Source organism: Tachysurus vachellii, chromosome 10 (assembly GCF_030014155.1).
Source record: "Tachysurus vachellii isolate PV-2020 chromosome 10, HZAU_Pvac_v1, whole genome shotgun sequence".
NCBI classification, from domain to species: Eukaryota; Metazoa; Chordata; class Actinopteri; order Siluriformes; family Bagridae; genus Tachysurus; species Tachysurus vachellii.
The window spans coordinates 22,217,793-22,234,376 of record NC_083469.1 but is presented as its reverse complement, the minus strand read 5'-3'; the positions used below and the strand labels follow the sequence as shown (position 1 = coordinate 22,234,376).

The window sequence follows — 16,584 nt, the reverse complement described above, 5'->3', positions numbered from 1 at the left end:
GAACTTTGCAAAGACGACTCAACTTTACTTTCTTAGACTGTACTTTCAGTGTGTACCCCTGGCTCGAGTGTTTCTATTATATTTGCACACATAAGCAGAAGGTTTAATTTTATTCATACCGGCTTTGCATAAGGTTTGCATGGCAACATATTTGCCGCCGGCCGCTCATAGGGACCTTTTTTCCTTGACTAACTGTATGTAAATTATGGTTATTTAAAATATTGTTATGTAAATTGTGGCATGATGGGTTAGCAGTTTTAACACAAGACACTCAGAAATCTCAGCCTTTTTTTAGTTAAAAAAAAAGAAATCCTTTCAATTTCACGTATGGCGTTTACTTTTTTCCTTTGTTTTTTTTTTAAATTTTGCTAGAAAACATAGGAAGAAATATCTATCTGTAATCCGAATGGTTCTTGGTTGTTTTACTTAAATAATAAATAGGTACATTTCACAGACAAAAATAAAGAAGGAATGAAGAAAGCAGTCTCGAAAGTCAAAACTGGAAGCATGTTTTAATATTGCTCTACCATTATCCTGAAAGGCATAATTGGAGTTACACATCTGAATTGATCGTAGTTACAGAATCATAGGTCTCTCTTTTTGCATTGAACAATATATACAATGTAAAATAAATACATTTACACAAATGGACAGAATTGTTGGAGCACACTGTATGGTACACGTCACAAAAATATACAAGTAATTGTTTCACTGATGTTCAGCACATCTAGAGCTACAGACATGGTTCTCACTACAGGCTGTTTCAGCAACTCCTGGACTGAAATTGATATCATCTTAGTGATCATATAGGTTTTTTGTTTATTTAGTAATTTTTTAAATACCCTCCCGTCCCTGTTCCCTCCCCCTCCCTGTCCCTTCTTCCTCCAGTTGCTGATTAGTGTTTCTAACATTTTGCACCGCTGCAAATTGAAAAATCCTTCAATACATTTCCAGACATGAATAAATACAACCCATGCCCATAAGGTCCTCTATAATAAAAAATAGCAGTTGTTTGTACATCATCTATTTTTTCCCCCCCATTATTTCTTACATTGCAAAATAGTCCGATAAATACAGCATTTTTGATCTAGTTCAGTTGCAGTGTGTGACTCCTGATTGCCACACATATTGCTTTAAATAAGAAAATATGTTGGAAAAAAAAAACAGATCGTTGGTGATTTACACTTTGATTACTCTACTCTAATATATTTAAGAGCAAATAGAGCCTTCTTTTGATGATCTAAGTGAACCTCGGGACTACACCGTTCAAAGTTATGTAGTAAAGTATCGCTAAAGGAGTCGTTATTATTGGAAGAATCTATATTTTTGTGCGAATGCTTCATGTAACTCAGGACTCAGTGCACCTCAGGCTTTAACGGTGACTCCTGAAGTGGGTCAGTTGTTGCCTTGAATTTATAGAGAGGGACAGCTGATCCCAAGTCAGCTCCTAGAATGCACCCAGGCCCAGGACTGCTTGCTGTAACATCTGTGTGACTTTTTATTTAAAATAATAATAATAATAATAATAATAATAATAATAATAATAATAATAATAATAATAATAATGAAAATAATGATAGCTCAGCTTCAATCAATTCAAAGGATGAATTGCACTGGTGCTCTGTACACATCATTAGAAAGACAAAATGTAACTGACAAGAGGAACGAAAACTCACAAAGGAAGAAACTGCACCTTTCTGCCATGAACAGTGTATTAAAAAAAGAAAAAGAAAAGAAAGTGCCAACATCCGATCAACAGCAGAAACCCTCCGGTTTTTGACCATCCAACGTTTAGCCATGATTTATGTCCAGAAAAAAAATTACACTCTTCAAAACACAGTCAAAAATGATTTTTGTATAGTTTATGACATTATTATACAGTATTTAAAGAACACAGAAGGAAGAAAAAAACCCGAATAAAACCCTTATTCCTGTTTTATTCCAAGAATGTTTTTTTTTTTTTAAAAGTCCTTTTCTCTTCATTTTTATTTAGCACACAAAGTTGAAGCACGAGTGTTAGAAACTGGATCCTACACCAAAAACAAATAACATTTCTTTCCGTTGCAGCCTCAAAGAATTAAAGATAATATTACAAGAGTCGCTCAGCATGGAAGGCCTTATATACAGCAGCGTGTTATAAAAAAAAAACCCAAAAAACAAAAGAAGACAGAAAGAAAGAAAGAAAAATAATAATAATAAAAGAAAATCCACTACCATGTTTAAATACTCAAAAACATTTTTTTTTTCATTTTAAACCTAAGATATACAGTGTTAGTCTACAGGAAAGTAGTTAGATAAAATGATCCCTTTTTTTAATTATATGTTGCTCCTTCCTTTAAATAACTGTTAATCACTTATACATCAGTATAGATTACATTGATCATGAAACTGTTGATCTAGCGTTAACTTCACAAGAGTCCTTTATGCCAGAATGTGATTTGAAACCCATCATCCATGCCATGTCTCCTGAGGATTCATTCATACATCCAGTAGTGTCTCTGTTTCTACCCTGTCTTAAAGAAAAAAACCCCACACAGAATAAAGGTAGAAGAAAACAAATAAAAAAAGAAGCAGTTCAGGGGAAAAAGTACAACGGACATGGAACACGTAGAAGCTGAATTTTTTTTTTTTTGCCTTTTTTAAGCATCGGGTTAGTTTTATAATCTTACTTTACAATATACAACGTTTAAAGAATATTCAGGAAAAAAAAAATACCCCCATAGACCTACTAATACTGACATATTTCTGATGGTAATGTGAAGTAGATACCTTGCTTAAGTAATTAAAGTAAACTGCCGTATTGAAGATTACATTGTGATCATCATCATCATCATCGCCCTGTTTTGGTAAAAGAACCACATGAAGATAGAGCTACACTGATGCTCGTCCTAAGTGCTAATATACTGTTTTGATTAAAAAAAAAATTATATCAGTAAAAGTAAGTTTGGTGGTAATATTAAATGCAGATCTGGTTGTGTTGAGTTAATGTTCATGGTCCTTCTGGCCATCGATCAAATATCATACTGTATCAACCACAGAAAGGAAAGTTAAAGCTGCAAGAAATCTCGGGCACAAACAGAAATTGCATAAATTTACACTCATTTTTAGAACCTCTATTGCTTAGAGAAGATAGCAAGCATTCTCTCCTGACTCGTAACAGCTCCCGAAAGTGTTAGAGTTGGTAGAAAAAAAATAAATAATAATAATAATTCTCAACATGTGATCAAATGCAAGTGTGATGTCCGTATACTACATACTATATTTACACCCTTCAGTATAAATGCACTGAGATAAAGCACAGTAAAATATCAATAAATAAATTAGGCTATTCCTTGTTCACTATAGTACCTCTGTTACATATTGCATGAGAGACTAATGCTCAGGAATATTCCCTGAAAAGAGAAATGATGAAATCATTAAAGGTTGTTTGGAAGACTCGAAAGGAAAGAAGAAGGGAATCAAGCCCCGGTGACTGCTTGTGGTGAAAATGAGAAAATATTAGGAGCAGCTTCTTCAGAAAAAAAAAAGAAGCCAGAAATAAAGCAACAAACCAATAAACAAATAAAATCTCTGTTTGGCGAATGCGCTGTCAGACTGCTCGTGTGAGGTCAGGTGGTAACACTACTGCCTGCTGTCAGGTCGTGGCCGTTGTGATAGAGGGATTATCGGACGTGCGTTTGGGACGTTACAGTTTCATTGGCATCCCACTCAGTGGAACTCCTTCCTTTGGCAGGGTTTGTCATTCTTAGATCCAGGTTACTGTTTCCCAGGTGAAAATCAACAAAATGTTCTTTCGAAAGCTCGAAAAACTGCAGTGGTTTTCAGAGAAGAAGAAGAAGAAGAAGAAGAAGAAGTCAAAATCTGGTTTGAACAAAGTCCTCCTGCTAAATAGTCTTTTTTTCAAAGTCTTGTCCTATTTAACATGATTTTGTTTTAGTTTTTCCTCAACAGCCACACGTTATTCTTTTATGCGTCTAGCATAACGTCAATAGTTCAGAGTATCGTTAAGGTTTTGTTGTCGGTATTAGATACTGTTGTTGAGTAAAGTTTCACGGTATATCAGTCATCACCTGCCCAGTGTAGTGTAGTGAGAGCGCTAGTATTGTGTAGGCCCAGGCCGCTCCGTGATGACGGAACCGCTCTAGGCCTCAGTGATCGAGCTAGACTTTAGCCTCAAGCAGCTCCAGGAAGAGTTTGTGCATGGGCACCTTGCCGTCCTGTTTGATGCTGTAGAAATGCTGCACGGCTTTAGTGGACGTCTGGCGCAGCAGCGGCAGCGTCATAAGCAGCTTTCCGGCACGGCGTGGGTCCTCAGGATGCTGGCTGCTCTCGTAGTCCTGCAGCGCCTCGTGCAGCACATCCTGCAACTTCTGCACCGCCTCCACGTCCTCTATGTGCATGGAGTCTAACCGGCAAAAAAAAAAAACGTACATATTTATTATTGATATTATATATTCTTTTTGATATTAAACAGATTTCTAGATTAACCTCAAGAGTAAATGAATGGAGCGGTTATTAGATAGAATGTTATTTTCATCATAATAAAGTGAGATCAGATAATTGATCATTTAAATGAATTTTATTTTAGCATGCCAGTAAAAAAAAGCATACAGTTGGTGAAATTTTAGTACAAGGAACAATCAGAGAATCACTGCTAAAAAGAAAAGTGAGGAAAAAGGGATTGACTTGTCCTTTCTGCCAGACTGGAGCTCATTCTACAGTGATTAAATGCACACTGGAGTATTAAGCAGCGAGGTTGCGCTCGGTGCATGTTTACAAGGCTCTCTGCGGGCCTGATGAATGGCACACGCGACAGGAACGACACTTGGAAGCAAGCTGATACGAAGCATGAGCCTGAACAAGAGGAGACAATGAGACGCCTATTCAGGCGTCAATCCCTCCGCATGACTGGCATTGTCGAAGAGGAATGTCAGACACGGAGTGCATTTGCATATTTGCTTGTTAGCAAGGCACGCACGCTTGCCGGAGCACCTCTACGGCGGTAACAACACGCATAGGACGAAAGGCTCTTTGCTAAAATGTTCTCAAGGGCTTGTAAAAACAATGAGCTGAGGGTTCTGCCAAATAGTTGGCATGCAGAATGCTAGTTGAATTTTTAATACATTTTCATACTGGAGAAAAAAAAAACGCCTTTAGAGCAGTCACTCGGGTAAAGATGCTTTAACGGACTGCCAAATGCAAAACAACGCCCCGAAGCCTGCAACATTGTGCATCGCCACGTGAGCCGTAAGCCATTCTCTAGGGACTACATGTCAGAACGTGCTAGTCTTTAGCCAAGTTATTATATACAATCTACGCCTTACTCCGAATCAATACCTACATGCTAAATAATAACTGTAGGGTCAAATATTGATGAGGCACAAATCATGTACGAGAGTCCCTCTACGCTTTCACTGTTAGTAGTTTTTAAGAGCTGTAAGGGCTTGTACAGTCTGTCTGCTTCACCTAATGGCTCAATATACCAAGCCTTCGGTGTCAGGACGCCCGATCCGAGCCCATCTAGAATTCAGACAGCAAGGTCTTGTCCATCAGTCACATGGGCTTTGGCCATCTGAAAAAAGTGACCCGTGACGAGAGCAAAATCCCTGCCAGGAAAATGCTTAACTGCACCTCTCCACCAAGCTTGCCATGCCGGCAGCACCATCAATCTAAGCATCAGCAGAGGTGCAGACAACTTACAGCACTCAGGGAAACGTATATATCATCATCCAGGCTTGAGAAGGAAGATCTTCAAGCTTTAAAACAGAGTGTTTGCTTATATCAGAGAAAAAGACAGAGAGATGTTCAAAGGGATGTTCTTTGCGATGAATGGTTGGAGGGCAAAGCCAAGGGTGCTTCTTTACAGTAGCACAATTCACATTTAATATGGTGAGGTGCTGTTATGATTAAAATTTACAAACAGTAAAGGAGTGATTTCCCCCAGAAACACCATAAAACTCCCGTGTAGTTTTCTTAAAAAATAAAAAAGACAAAATGGCACACCTTTGAACAGAATTATGGATGCTTCTCCAGGGTGGAGCTTTAAAAAGGCACAGAGGGAATAAGAGAGGCCAAAAAAAATGTAACGGTAACACAATAATTAGGAATGCTTATAAAGTTCAATCAAATAATTATTTGTAACAGACTGAACAGCAAGCAAAACTGATTTGGATGTGAAGCACAGGGCTACAATTCAAACTGATGCTGCCAGCAGGAGCTAACACATGACTAGAGGAACATGTCCAGGACATAGAGGAGAGGAATGGTGCAAGTCCATCTCAATAAATCTGCACATCACTCTAGCCTTTTTTGCTCACCCTCCAACAAAACAAAACAATCGCCACCCCATTGGTCTGTAGGCGGACGGTCATCGACGAGAGGGATGAACTGTTAATTACAAAATCAATTAAAAAAGAATTTCTCCAGAGTCGTGCACCCTCTCCTTCTGGAGGGCAGCAGGGGCCGCGAGTGTCCAGCGGGCCGAGCTGTTGTCTGCGAGTGAGAGCAAGAGCAATCTGCTTTTTCATTTTTCAGCATGGCCAGACCCAGCCGGAGATTGATCGTCACATATGGCCTCCGAAAACAAACTGTCAATACCTTGAACGCTGGAGAATTTGAACAAATAGCTGCCCTCCTATTCAAGCCGCTCGCTGCATCCCATTTAACAGATTTCATCGACAGTTTCCTTCTTGTAATTAAAGGGGGGAGGGGGATGAAAAACACCACGGCCAGCGACCAAGATAAAGTTCAAAGATGGGGTCAGAGGAAAGGAGCCGCTGGGGCAGGAGGGGCACAACATCTGAGCGGGTTATTGACACAGAGGTGCACCATTGATGGGCTCCTTGTTTAAGAAGTATTTGAAGATGGACTTATGCTAATGAGGGGGAAAGGGACAAGTGAGTGAGAGAGAGAGAGAGAGAGAGAGAGAGAGAGAGAGAGAGATGGAATCTGAGAGCTCTCTGCACATATTCTGTTTTGGAATAATCCAATGGATCTGTGCCTAATAATACCACGGGAGAAAAAGACATCAATTGTCAGGGAGTTTAAGTCGCACTCTGCTGACCCTCCTTACAACACCAAGATGACAAATGCGATAACTGTGCTGAATGTGGCTTTATTCCTACTGTACACATTCAACCACTGGCCACTTTATTAGGTATACTTGCTAATTCATCCGTGTGCTTATCGTATCGGCCGAATCAACCAATCCTGTAGCAGTAGCGCAATGCATAATGCCATGTCAGAATAGTCAGTTCATGTTCATGTCAAACTTCAGCGGGGAAAAGCATCACATTGACTTTGCATAGTCAGGTCTGTGGGCACCAAATCGGGAGGTTTGTGTATATCTAAACCGCTGATCTTCTGGGATTTTCACCTAACACTTTTACACAGCTTACAAAGAATGGTGCAAAAAGCAAAAAGGCATCCAGTTAGAGGCAGTTCTGAGGAGAGGGACACCTCGTTGATTAGAGAGATGAAGGAAGAACAAGTTTATCACTGGTTCCTGTTTATAGAAAGGCTACAGGAAGCACACTTTGCTTCTTCCTTGATGCGAATGAGCTACACCTGCGGTCAGACACTACAGTGGGTCACAGGATTAGAAAAACCTCACATGGTTATGAGTCAGTGCTCGTGATAGACTCAGACTCCTGATCTTGGCTACAGGAGTGGAGCTTCTGCTGTAGGGCTTCTGTCTCCAGGTTCGAGTGTGCACTGAATTACATTTCTGCTCATCACAGATGTTTGTCCCTGAACTGCTGCGATTCTGGCTTCTTTCTTTTCTGGCTGATTGGATTTTGCAAAAATAAACAGATCTACATGTTTTTCAAATAAAGTGGCCAATTCTGAATGCTACACAGAGTCTATAGAAAAAAAAAACTAAATTTAATACTATTAATAATCAAACTGCAGCGGCCTACCAGAATTTGCAAGTGCTATAGCTTTCAAAGTCACAAACTCCTCTTTCTCCAGCTTCATGCCCTTGTATTTCTTCACGAGTTGGAGGATGGCATTGTTCAGATCCAGCAGGCCAGCCAGCTTGGACTGGTCCTCGTCCATGATGTAGTCCTCAGCATACACCAGCTTGTCCTCGAATGACAGTGACCGGTAGACCACACGCAGGATCAGGATCTCCATCCACGCACTCTGCAGCAGACTCATCTGATCAGCCAGGGATAGCGTGGAGAAGCCTGCACAAGACACACACAACCAAAACGAAAAAGTTTCAATACTGGACATTGGTGTCACACAATGTCTAAACAAGAGCATTCTTAGCATATACACTTGCAAAATCATCACTTCCTGTGTGAAACCCTGACATTGACACCTTATCTGAGTTATTGAGAAACATAACTGGTGATAATATTCATTCATTCATTCATCTTCTACCGCTTATCCGAACTACCTCGGGTCACGGGGAGCCTGGGCCTATCTCAGGCGTCATCGGGCATCAAGGCAGGATACACCCTGGACGGAGTGCCAACCCATCGCAGGGCACACACACACTCTCATTCACTCACGCAATCACACACTACGGACAATTTTCCAGAGATGCCAATCAACCTACCATGCATGTCTTTGGACCCGGGGAGGAAACCGGAGTACCCGGAGGAAACCCCCGAGGCACGGGGAGAACATGCAAACTCCACACACACAAGGCGGAGGCGGGAATCGAACCCCCAACCCTGGAGGTGTGAGGCGAACGTGCTAACCACTAAGCCACCGTGCCCCCCTGGTGATAATATATGAAACAAAAGTTAAATGATTCAAATCGATTCAAATTAATTATCCACGGAAATGAATCGTCTTATGACTTGTCATTTCATAGGCTGCTTACATTTTGATTCAAACCGATTTCAGTGAATCATTTCAGGATTTTTCATGGAGTGATACCATTTTGATTCAGCAGATTCAAAATTAGTGACAAATTATGATTTGTCATTTTATAAGTTGAGAACATTTTGACTCTACATTAAGTTTGTGAGGACAGTGGGACTCGGAGCGAGTGCATTGGCATTCTAAAGTTGTGATCTGGAGAAAGGACTGCAGAAGGATGGCACAAACAAAGAACGGAGGGAGGGCGTAGAGGCGCCCGGGACGAGGCTCAGCTCTTGTCTCGCTCTGTGCAGCAGGCCAGGGGGCATCCTGCGGGAGGGAACTCCTTATCTCCCCAAACATGCAGCATGGATCAATTCTTCCCATCACAGAAGCTGAAAGACTAATTGCTTGCCTCAAACTCCCTTCTCTTTCCTTCTCACCTCATTCATATCACTTACTCTCTCTCCCTCTCTCTTTATCTTCTCCTCTGTTCTTTTTTTCACCACATCTTTTCTATTCCTTTTTCTCTAAAAAAAAACAAAAACTAGTGAAACATATTAGGAAGGGAAATAGAAATGGACAGCAGATGAGCGAATGCAAGACCTGATGTAGTGGCATGAACAGTAACACTAGCACTGATGGGTGACTCTTGATCTCTCTGGTGTGTTAACTTTTGGGAGAGATTATGAGGTGAAGGAAGTACAAGGTGTAAGCTGAACGGTGAGCGAGACCTCCCATTTCCCGCCCCCCTTGTCTCTCTTTGAACTTGTTCATGTTTTTAGCCTGTTATGTTTTTAATCGAGTGCTAATTTATTAGCCAAACTGTTACAATCTCTGATCTTGTTAGGACTGCGCTGAGCAGTTGGTGTACTTCCTGGCCTGCTGGTGGACGCTGAGTGCCAGTTGGCAGCCACGTCCAACACTACTTAATAAAAATCATCGTAAGACATTAAGCACGATTTTTATCTCAAGAAAGGCTTCGACGGAAGATGCTGCAATCTTTGCAAATGAAGACGGCAAAGACGAACTAAAAATAACAAACCAAACAAACCCACGTCCTTTAAAATCTCTCTCTCTCTCTCTTGCTCTTTAAAAAAAAACAACAGCTCTTAATAATCATACCAAAAACAATAATGTACTACCACAAGAGCGGCCATGTTTAGGTAACAAACAAAAGAGGACAATCTAAAGCTGAGACAGTGCAGGGGTGAGTTTCACAGTTAGAAAAGCCAAGCTGGGGGTGGGAGAGGACAGCAGTGGCAGATGGACAGAGCCCGTAGCCTGGAGCTCCCCGTGTGCCATATCATAGCCCTCCCTCCCAGTCACTGCTGTTAGTAAATAATTAGATTTACACGTTCCCTGATCTCCAACACATCTCCCCACAGAATAATTAAAAGCTGGATGATTATTTTATTGAGTGGAAGAAGGCACCCCCCACACACCAATCCCCTCCTCCAGCCTTCCATCTCCTTCCTATCCCACCTTTAGTGAGGTCCATCAATGATTTTATCGGGGGGCCGGTCCCTGCTTTTACGGTTGTCATGCCAGCACGGGCATCCAATTTTTCTTATCTCCCTGATTAATACAAATGCAGTTTAGGAATGCATTAATTAACAGATACAAATCTGCGTTCTCATGGCCGGATCGATAGCGCGAAGAGAAGAGAGGCATCAATGTGAATTTACCGCCAAAGACGGAAGAGGTTTCTATATTGACATTTACGTTGGAGGCTAAACTTTAAAGTTGCATACCGTGGTCTTTTCTTCTCGGCTGTCTTTCTTTTTTCAGTCTGTTAATTCATTTCACAAAAGAGGTATGCGATAACAGTGATAGTGTCTCGCCTTTAAAAGCGAGGGCCGTGCTGGGAAGATCATTAAAGAGCTGAATTAAATACCAATGTAGCAATCTGGACGGTAGTAAACGTCTTCAGACACTTCCTCAAAGAAATATTGGTAATGCAGGTGATGCAGAGACAGTGAAATATAGCAAATCATTTTTGATCTATCCAAATGACTTAATAATCAAGACTACGTTACATACAGCTATAGTCATTTCCTTAAAAGGCATTGCAACTCTTTAGATGCATTTTTTTTTCCAGACTCAAAGCAGAAAGGTCTATCAGGACGACATTTATCTGAGATACAGCTTCTGCAGAGATACCACCCCAACCCTTCTTACATCCTAAAGAGGGGACAGACACCAGCAGTCCCTCTACACTCTGTCTCCTTCAAAAGAAAGAAGAAAAACTATGAATCATTCCATGGCACAGGAATAGGGAAAAGACTGATCATTTGGAACATGAAAGAACATATCTGATTGTCTAACGTTTGTGAAATCAGCAGTGGCTTTTCAGGAGGACTGAGCATCAGGGTGTATGTGTGCGTGGCATGTTGCAGGATGACAGAAAGAGGCTGTGATGCAGCCAAGCGAAATTAACCCCTACCGGGCACAAGAGCTCAGTGACAGGGTTTGCCAAATCTCTTCTGACTGCACATTCACACCGCTGAGAAGGCCTTTCAGTTTGCAGGTATACACACACACACACACACACACACACACACACACACTCTTTGCATTACCTCCTCCTTGCCTTCTCAATGAGCATGCAGTGAGTCTTTATGATAGAGACTATAGTGTCTGTTTATAAATAAGGTCAAAATAACAGCATTCTTACATACAGTTGCCCGAAAAAAGTACATCACTTCCTGTTTGCTACACTGACACTGATAGCTTATGAGTGATTGAGAACCATAACGTAATAATTTACATGACAAAAAAAAAATATTCAAATAGATTCAAATGAATCATTCTTAGAATGACACATGAATCAATTCAGGAGTTGATAACATTTTGATTCAAATAAATTCAAATGAACCATTCATTAAACCAACACATGAATCAACACATGACTTGCCATTTCATAAGGTGATAACATTTTCAAATGAATCATTCATCAAAATGACACATGAATCATTTTATGTCAATTCTTACTAAATAAACATGCATTTTAAACACTGCATTTTGTGAAAGTGTAAAAGTAACAGATACATTTCTTGGCTCAATTTAAATGATCGGTACACACACATGCAACATCTTCACTAAATAAAGACTAGTATCATAGAAATTGATTAAATAATAAAGCTTAGTTGAGAAGAAAATTGTTCGCTTTACACCAATTGGGACACAACTATTTTTCTTTTCCATGTGTGTTAAGCGGATTAACTATTACAGCCTACTCACCATTCATCCCGTGTGTTAGTGTGTATGTGTGTATTTATAACCCCCAGACACTAAGCCTCTTCTCATGTCTGTTAAGGTGGCTTGCTGCTAGCATACCCATACACAACACGTCCTTGCTTCAGTCACCCGCACAGCAAATATTGAGCTACTGAAAACGTGCGCAAAACAAAACCAACATGAAAAGGCAAACAAACGAGTGCGAGTGTGTGCATATGTGTGTGTGTAAACACAAGTCTCTCAGGTCTTTATTCTGGAGAAGTGATGACGAGAGCGACTTGCACACTTGCGTGCACACACACACAGAGCCCTACAAAACCTTTAATTTCTACAAAGAGGACAAAGAAAAACAAGCAAATATACTACATTTTCTTAACAACATGTATTTAGCAGCTACACAAATACATGAACACACACACACAGATAATTATTGTTCCAGCTAATTAATGCTATGTCTACATCTAAACCCAACCCTTAATCTTAGTAAACAAAAGTCTTTTAGCTGCAGTTTTTGTGGAAATAAAGCAAAATCAAATGACGCGAAATGAAAATGAAATGAAAAATAAAACAAAATATCACAAGGTAAGACAAAACAAGACAAGGCAAAGTCACGCTAAAATAAAATATTCCAAAACAAAATAAGCAAAGCAAAGCAAAATCATAACAAACACGCCAAGACAAAACGAGATAAAGCTAAAAAATAAATAAAATAAAATAAAATAAAACAAAACAACAAGACAAGACAAAACAAAACAAAATCTGTTTTTCTGGTGGGGACATCAAGATATAAGAATATGGTCAAACACACACACACACACACACACACACACACACAAACACACACACCATGCCTTTGCTCCTTTTACTTCTTAAACTGACTGCTTTTCCCTCAGGCCTTTCATTTTTTTATTTTACACAATAAATTATATTTATGCTTCTGCTTCTGTCACAAACGCTTTGTTACATTCAAGCCATAAAGAGATTTGTGCTCTGACATTTCATAACTGACTAAACTGCAGTTGACCCCATTCAACCGCACGGTTCGGTTACAAAACCCCGGCAAAAAAGGAAAAAAGCATTCAATTTGCTCCATCTTGATATTTTTAGCCGAAGCTGAAGCTGAAGCTGTTAACGTCTTCCTATGGCATGTCGGATATCTTGTTTGTGCGTTTTTTGTTTTGTTTTTTATTATTTTTCTCCCCCCTTTCTCTCGTGCAGTATTTGGGGGGTGCCCTGGGGAAGGGGGGATGCTGCCTTGTCGGCTAATCACAAAGTGTGTGCAAAGCCGCTTGATTCTAATGCACCTAATTAGCAATCGGCAGCCTCTTAATTGCATACATTAAGGGCCGATCGGTGGTGCAGATTAATTCAAAATACTCAGGCAGCTGGTTAAGATTCCGTGGATTACTGTACGGACCGTGCTTTTCCACTTAATTAGATATGAAAACGAAGCGGCCGGTATACAGTGCGGCAGGGCAGCGGGAGAGGAGAAGCTCCCTGGACTATAATAAAGTGACCGCATGAGAGACACTCTCACAGATGGAGTGACATTAACAACCGGGATGGGAAGCCATTTCAAACAATGAAATATCAATATTTACATTTTAATTACCCAGCTTCCCGTGCTCTCGCTCTTTCTCTGGCTCTCTGTCGAGTGGCCTCCATCGTGACCACTTGCCGAGGGGGCTCAGAGGAGACACGGGGGTTAGGTGGCATTGGATGGAATGCAGGCTGACATTTGATTTCCAAATGATTATCAGGGGTTTCACAGCATTTTTTCCCCCGGAAGCTTAACACTGAAACAAGAAGTCGATAACAATCCTAGAATCTGATTAGTCACATTTATAGTGATTAAAATATCTTAATATATATTATCTATCTCTCTGACTATCTATCTATCTATATAGAAACAAGGATCCTTTACAGACTGCTCTTTATCCTGGACAACACCCACCACCCTCTGTACAGTATATTCACCAGGCAGAGGAGTGTGTTCAGTGTGTTCAGACTGCTGTCTCTGTCATGCTCCTCTAAGAGACTGAGGAACTCTTTTGTCCCCCTGGACATTCGACTGTACAACATCTCTCAGGTATGGCAGGGTGGAAACACACAAACCTTGGAGTGACTTAATACAGTTTTTCATCTGTATTTACTTTTCATATATAATTACTTATCTATTTGCTGCTACTTGACATTTTGCATTTTACATTTTTATATTTTATATATATAAAGTATATATATGTATAAAAAAATTCAATTAAAAAATAACATGTTTGGGCAGGGGGAGGATGGGGTTGGGGTTTATTGAGGGGTATTGTGTTTGTGAAATCTTATTACTCTGTATGTTGCTACTGTATGCTGAAACAGGATGAATAAAGTATCTATCTATCTATCTATCTATCTATCTATCTATCTATCTATCTATCTATCTATCTATCTATCTATCTATTGGTTTATCTGTCTGTCTGTCTGTCTGTCTGTCTCTATCTATCTATCTATCTATCTATCTATCTATTGGTTTATCTGTCTGTCTGTCTGTCTGTCTGTCTGTCTCTATCTATCTATCTATCTATCTATCTATCTATCTATCTATCTATCTATCTATCTATCTATCTATCTATCTATTGGTCTGTCTGTCTATCTATCTATCTATCTATCTATCTATCTATCTATCTATCTATCTATCTATCTATCTATTGGTTTATCTGTCTGTCTGTCTGTCTGTCTGTCTGTCTGTCTGTCTGTCTCTATCTATCTATCTATCTATCTATCTATCTATCTATCTATCTATCTATCTATCTATTGGTCTGTCTGTCTATCTATCTATCTATCTATCTATCTATCTATCTATCTATCTATCTATCTATCTATCTATCTATCTATCTATTGGTTTATCTGTCTGTCTGTCTGTCTCTATCTATCTATCTATCTATCTATCTATCTATCTATCTATCTATCTATCTATCTATCTATCTATCTATCTATCTATCTATCTATCTATTGGTTTATCTGTCTGTCTGTCTGTCTGTCTCTATCTATCTATCTATCTATCTATCTATCTATCTATCTATCTATCTATCTATCTATCTATCTATCTATCTATCTATCTATCTATCTATCTATCTATCTATCTATCTATCTATTGGTTTATCTGTCTGTCTGTCTGTCTGTCTCTATCTATCTATCTATCTATCTATCTATCTATCTATCTATCTATCTATCTATCTATCTATCTATCTATCTATCTATCTATCCATTTGGTTAGTGCTTGTTTAGTATTCATCACGTTTCCACTACACTGTTCCGAATGTAATCTCAGTAAAATACTGACACAGAGCATAGAGTTGTGATCACAGAGATCCTGATCCTGCAATATATAAATATTGAGCACAGACTTGCGGAGCTCTAACATCACAGACTTCTAACATCACATACAAACACAGCTGCTTTGGACAGTTTGTCTTCTCAGAAAAATAAAAAAACATGTAAATGTGTGAAAGAAAATAACTAAACTATTAGTCTCTTGATTCGGACCATTCTTTTGGAAAGCTGCACTACTGTTCAAAAGTTTGAGATCACTTAGAAATGTCAGATGAGTTGTTGTGGCCAGTTTGAGCCTGTAAACACACGCATAACTCCTGATGCTCCAGACACTAAACTGTTGTGGATGCGGTAGCCTAGAGATGTAAGTGTTGTAATGCTGCTCAGAAGGCTGTGAGTTTAAATCCCACTATTGGGCTCCTGAGCGAGGCCCTTAAACCTCAATTGCTCTGTCTGGTAAATGTAATGTAACCCAGAAGAAGACTGCTTTTATTGTTCCTGTAATCAGTACAACAGTTTTCGGCTGTGCTAGCACAATTAGAAAAGCTTTTCTGATAATCAATTAGCCGTATAAAATAATTCACTTGGATTAGTAAACATAAGATACGTTTGAAACAGAGGACTGATGGTTGCTGATAATGGGCCTCTGTGTGACCATGTAGATCTTTCAGTAAAAACTATCAGATTCATTTTATGTTTTTTCTTTTCTTTGAAAACAAGGAAATTTGTGTCTTCTTCATTTCTTCTTATTCTTTCATTTGAAAGGCATTGTTTTTCTTTCACAACAAACTGATGGAAAAACTGGAGCAGGAGAAACTTCTCTCTCTCTCTCTCTCTCTCTCTCTCTCTCTCTCTCACACACACACACACACACACACACACACCTGTAAACAACAAACACTCCTCTGTGAGCATTGGGCCTTTTAATAGAATGTCATCAGAGAAGAGCCTGTGCTTAAAGCATGCTCTTAATGTCTCTGAGATGAGACGCGACTCCCCATTCCATGGCAATGAGCACCTTTTAATTTCTGCAAAAGGCACGGCTGAAAATCTTAATTAATTGTTTCATACTGCTTCAGGGTCATTATGCAATGCAATAAAGGCCATGTAATTATGAAATTTTACAGCCATTACCGAGGCTGATAGCTCGTATTTCATCATCAGGCGGGCCCGATGGCTTTCCAGGCGCACGATCACGCGTGATGGACT

General features: G+C 39.7%; 1 protein-coding gene across 12 annotated transcripts in view; it reads right to left on the bottom strand.

Annotated features, from left to right (window-relative positions):
• Positions 1 to 493: 493 nt before the first annotated feature.
• Positions 494 to 16,584, bottom strand: part of esrrga (estrogen-related receptor gamma a) — an 81,833-nt gene continuing 65,742 nt past the window's right edge. For all 12 annotated transcript variants that reach the window (XM_060880321.1, XM_060880317.1, XM_060880316.1 and 9 more), the window contains 2 exons: positions 7,920 to 8,189; positions 494 to 4,405 (listed from right to left, as the gene is read on the bottom strand). In XM_060880321.1, coding sequence (XP_060736304.1) covers positions 4,161 to 4,405; positions 7,920 to 8,189 — 515 coding nt within the window. In that variant the 3' untranslated portion in view covers positions 494 to 4,160. The remainder of the gene's footprint in view (positions 4,406 to 7,919; positions 8,190 to 16,584) is intronic.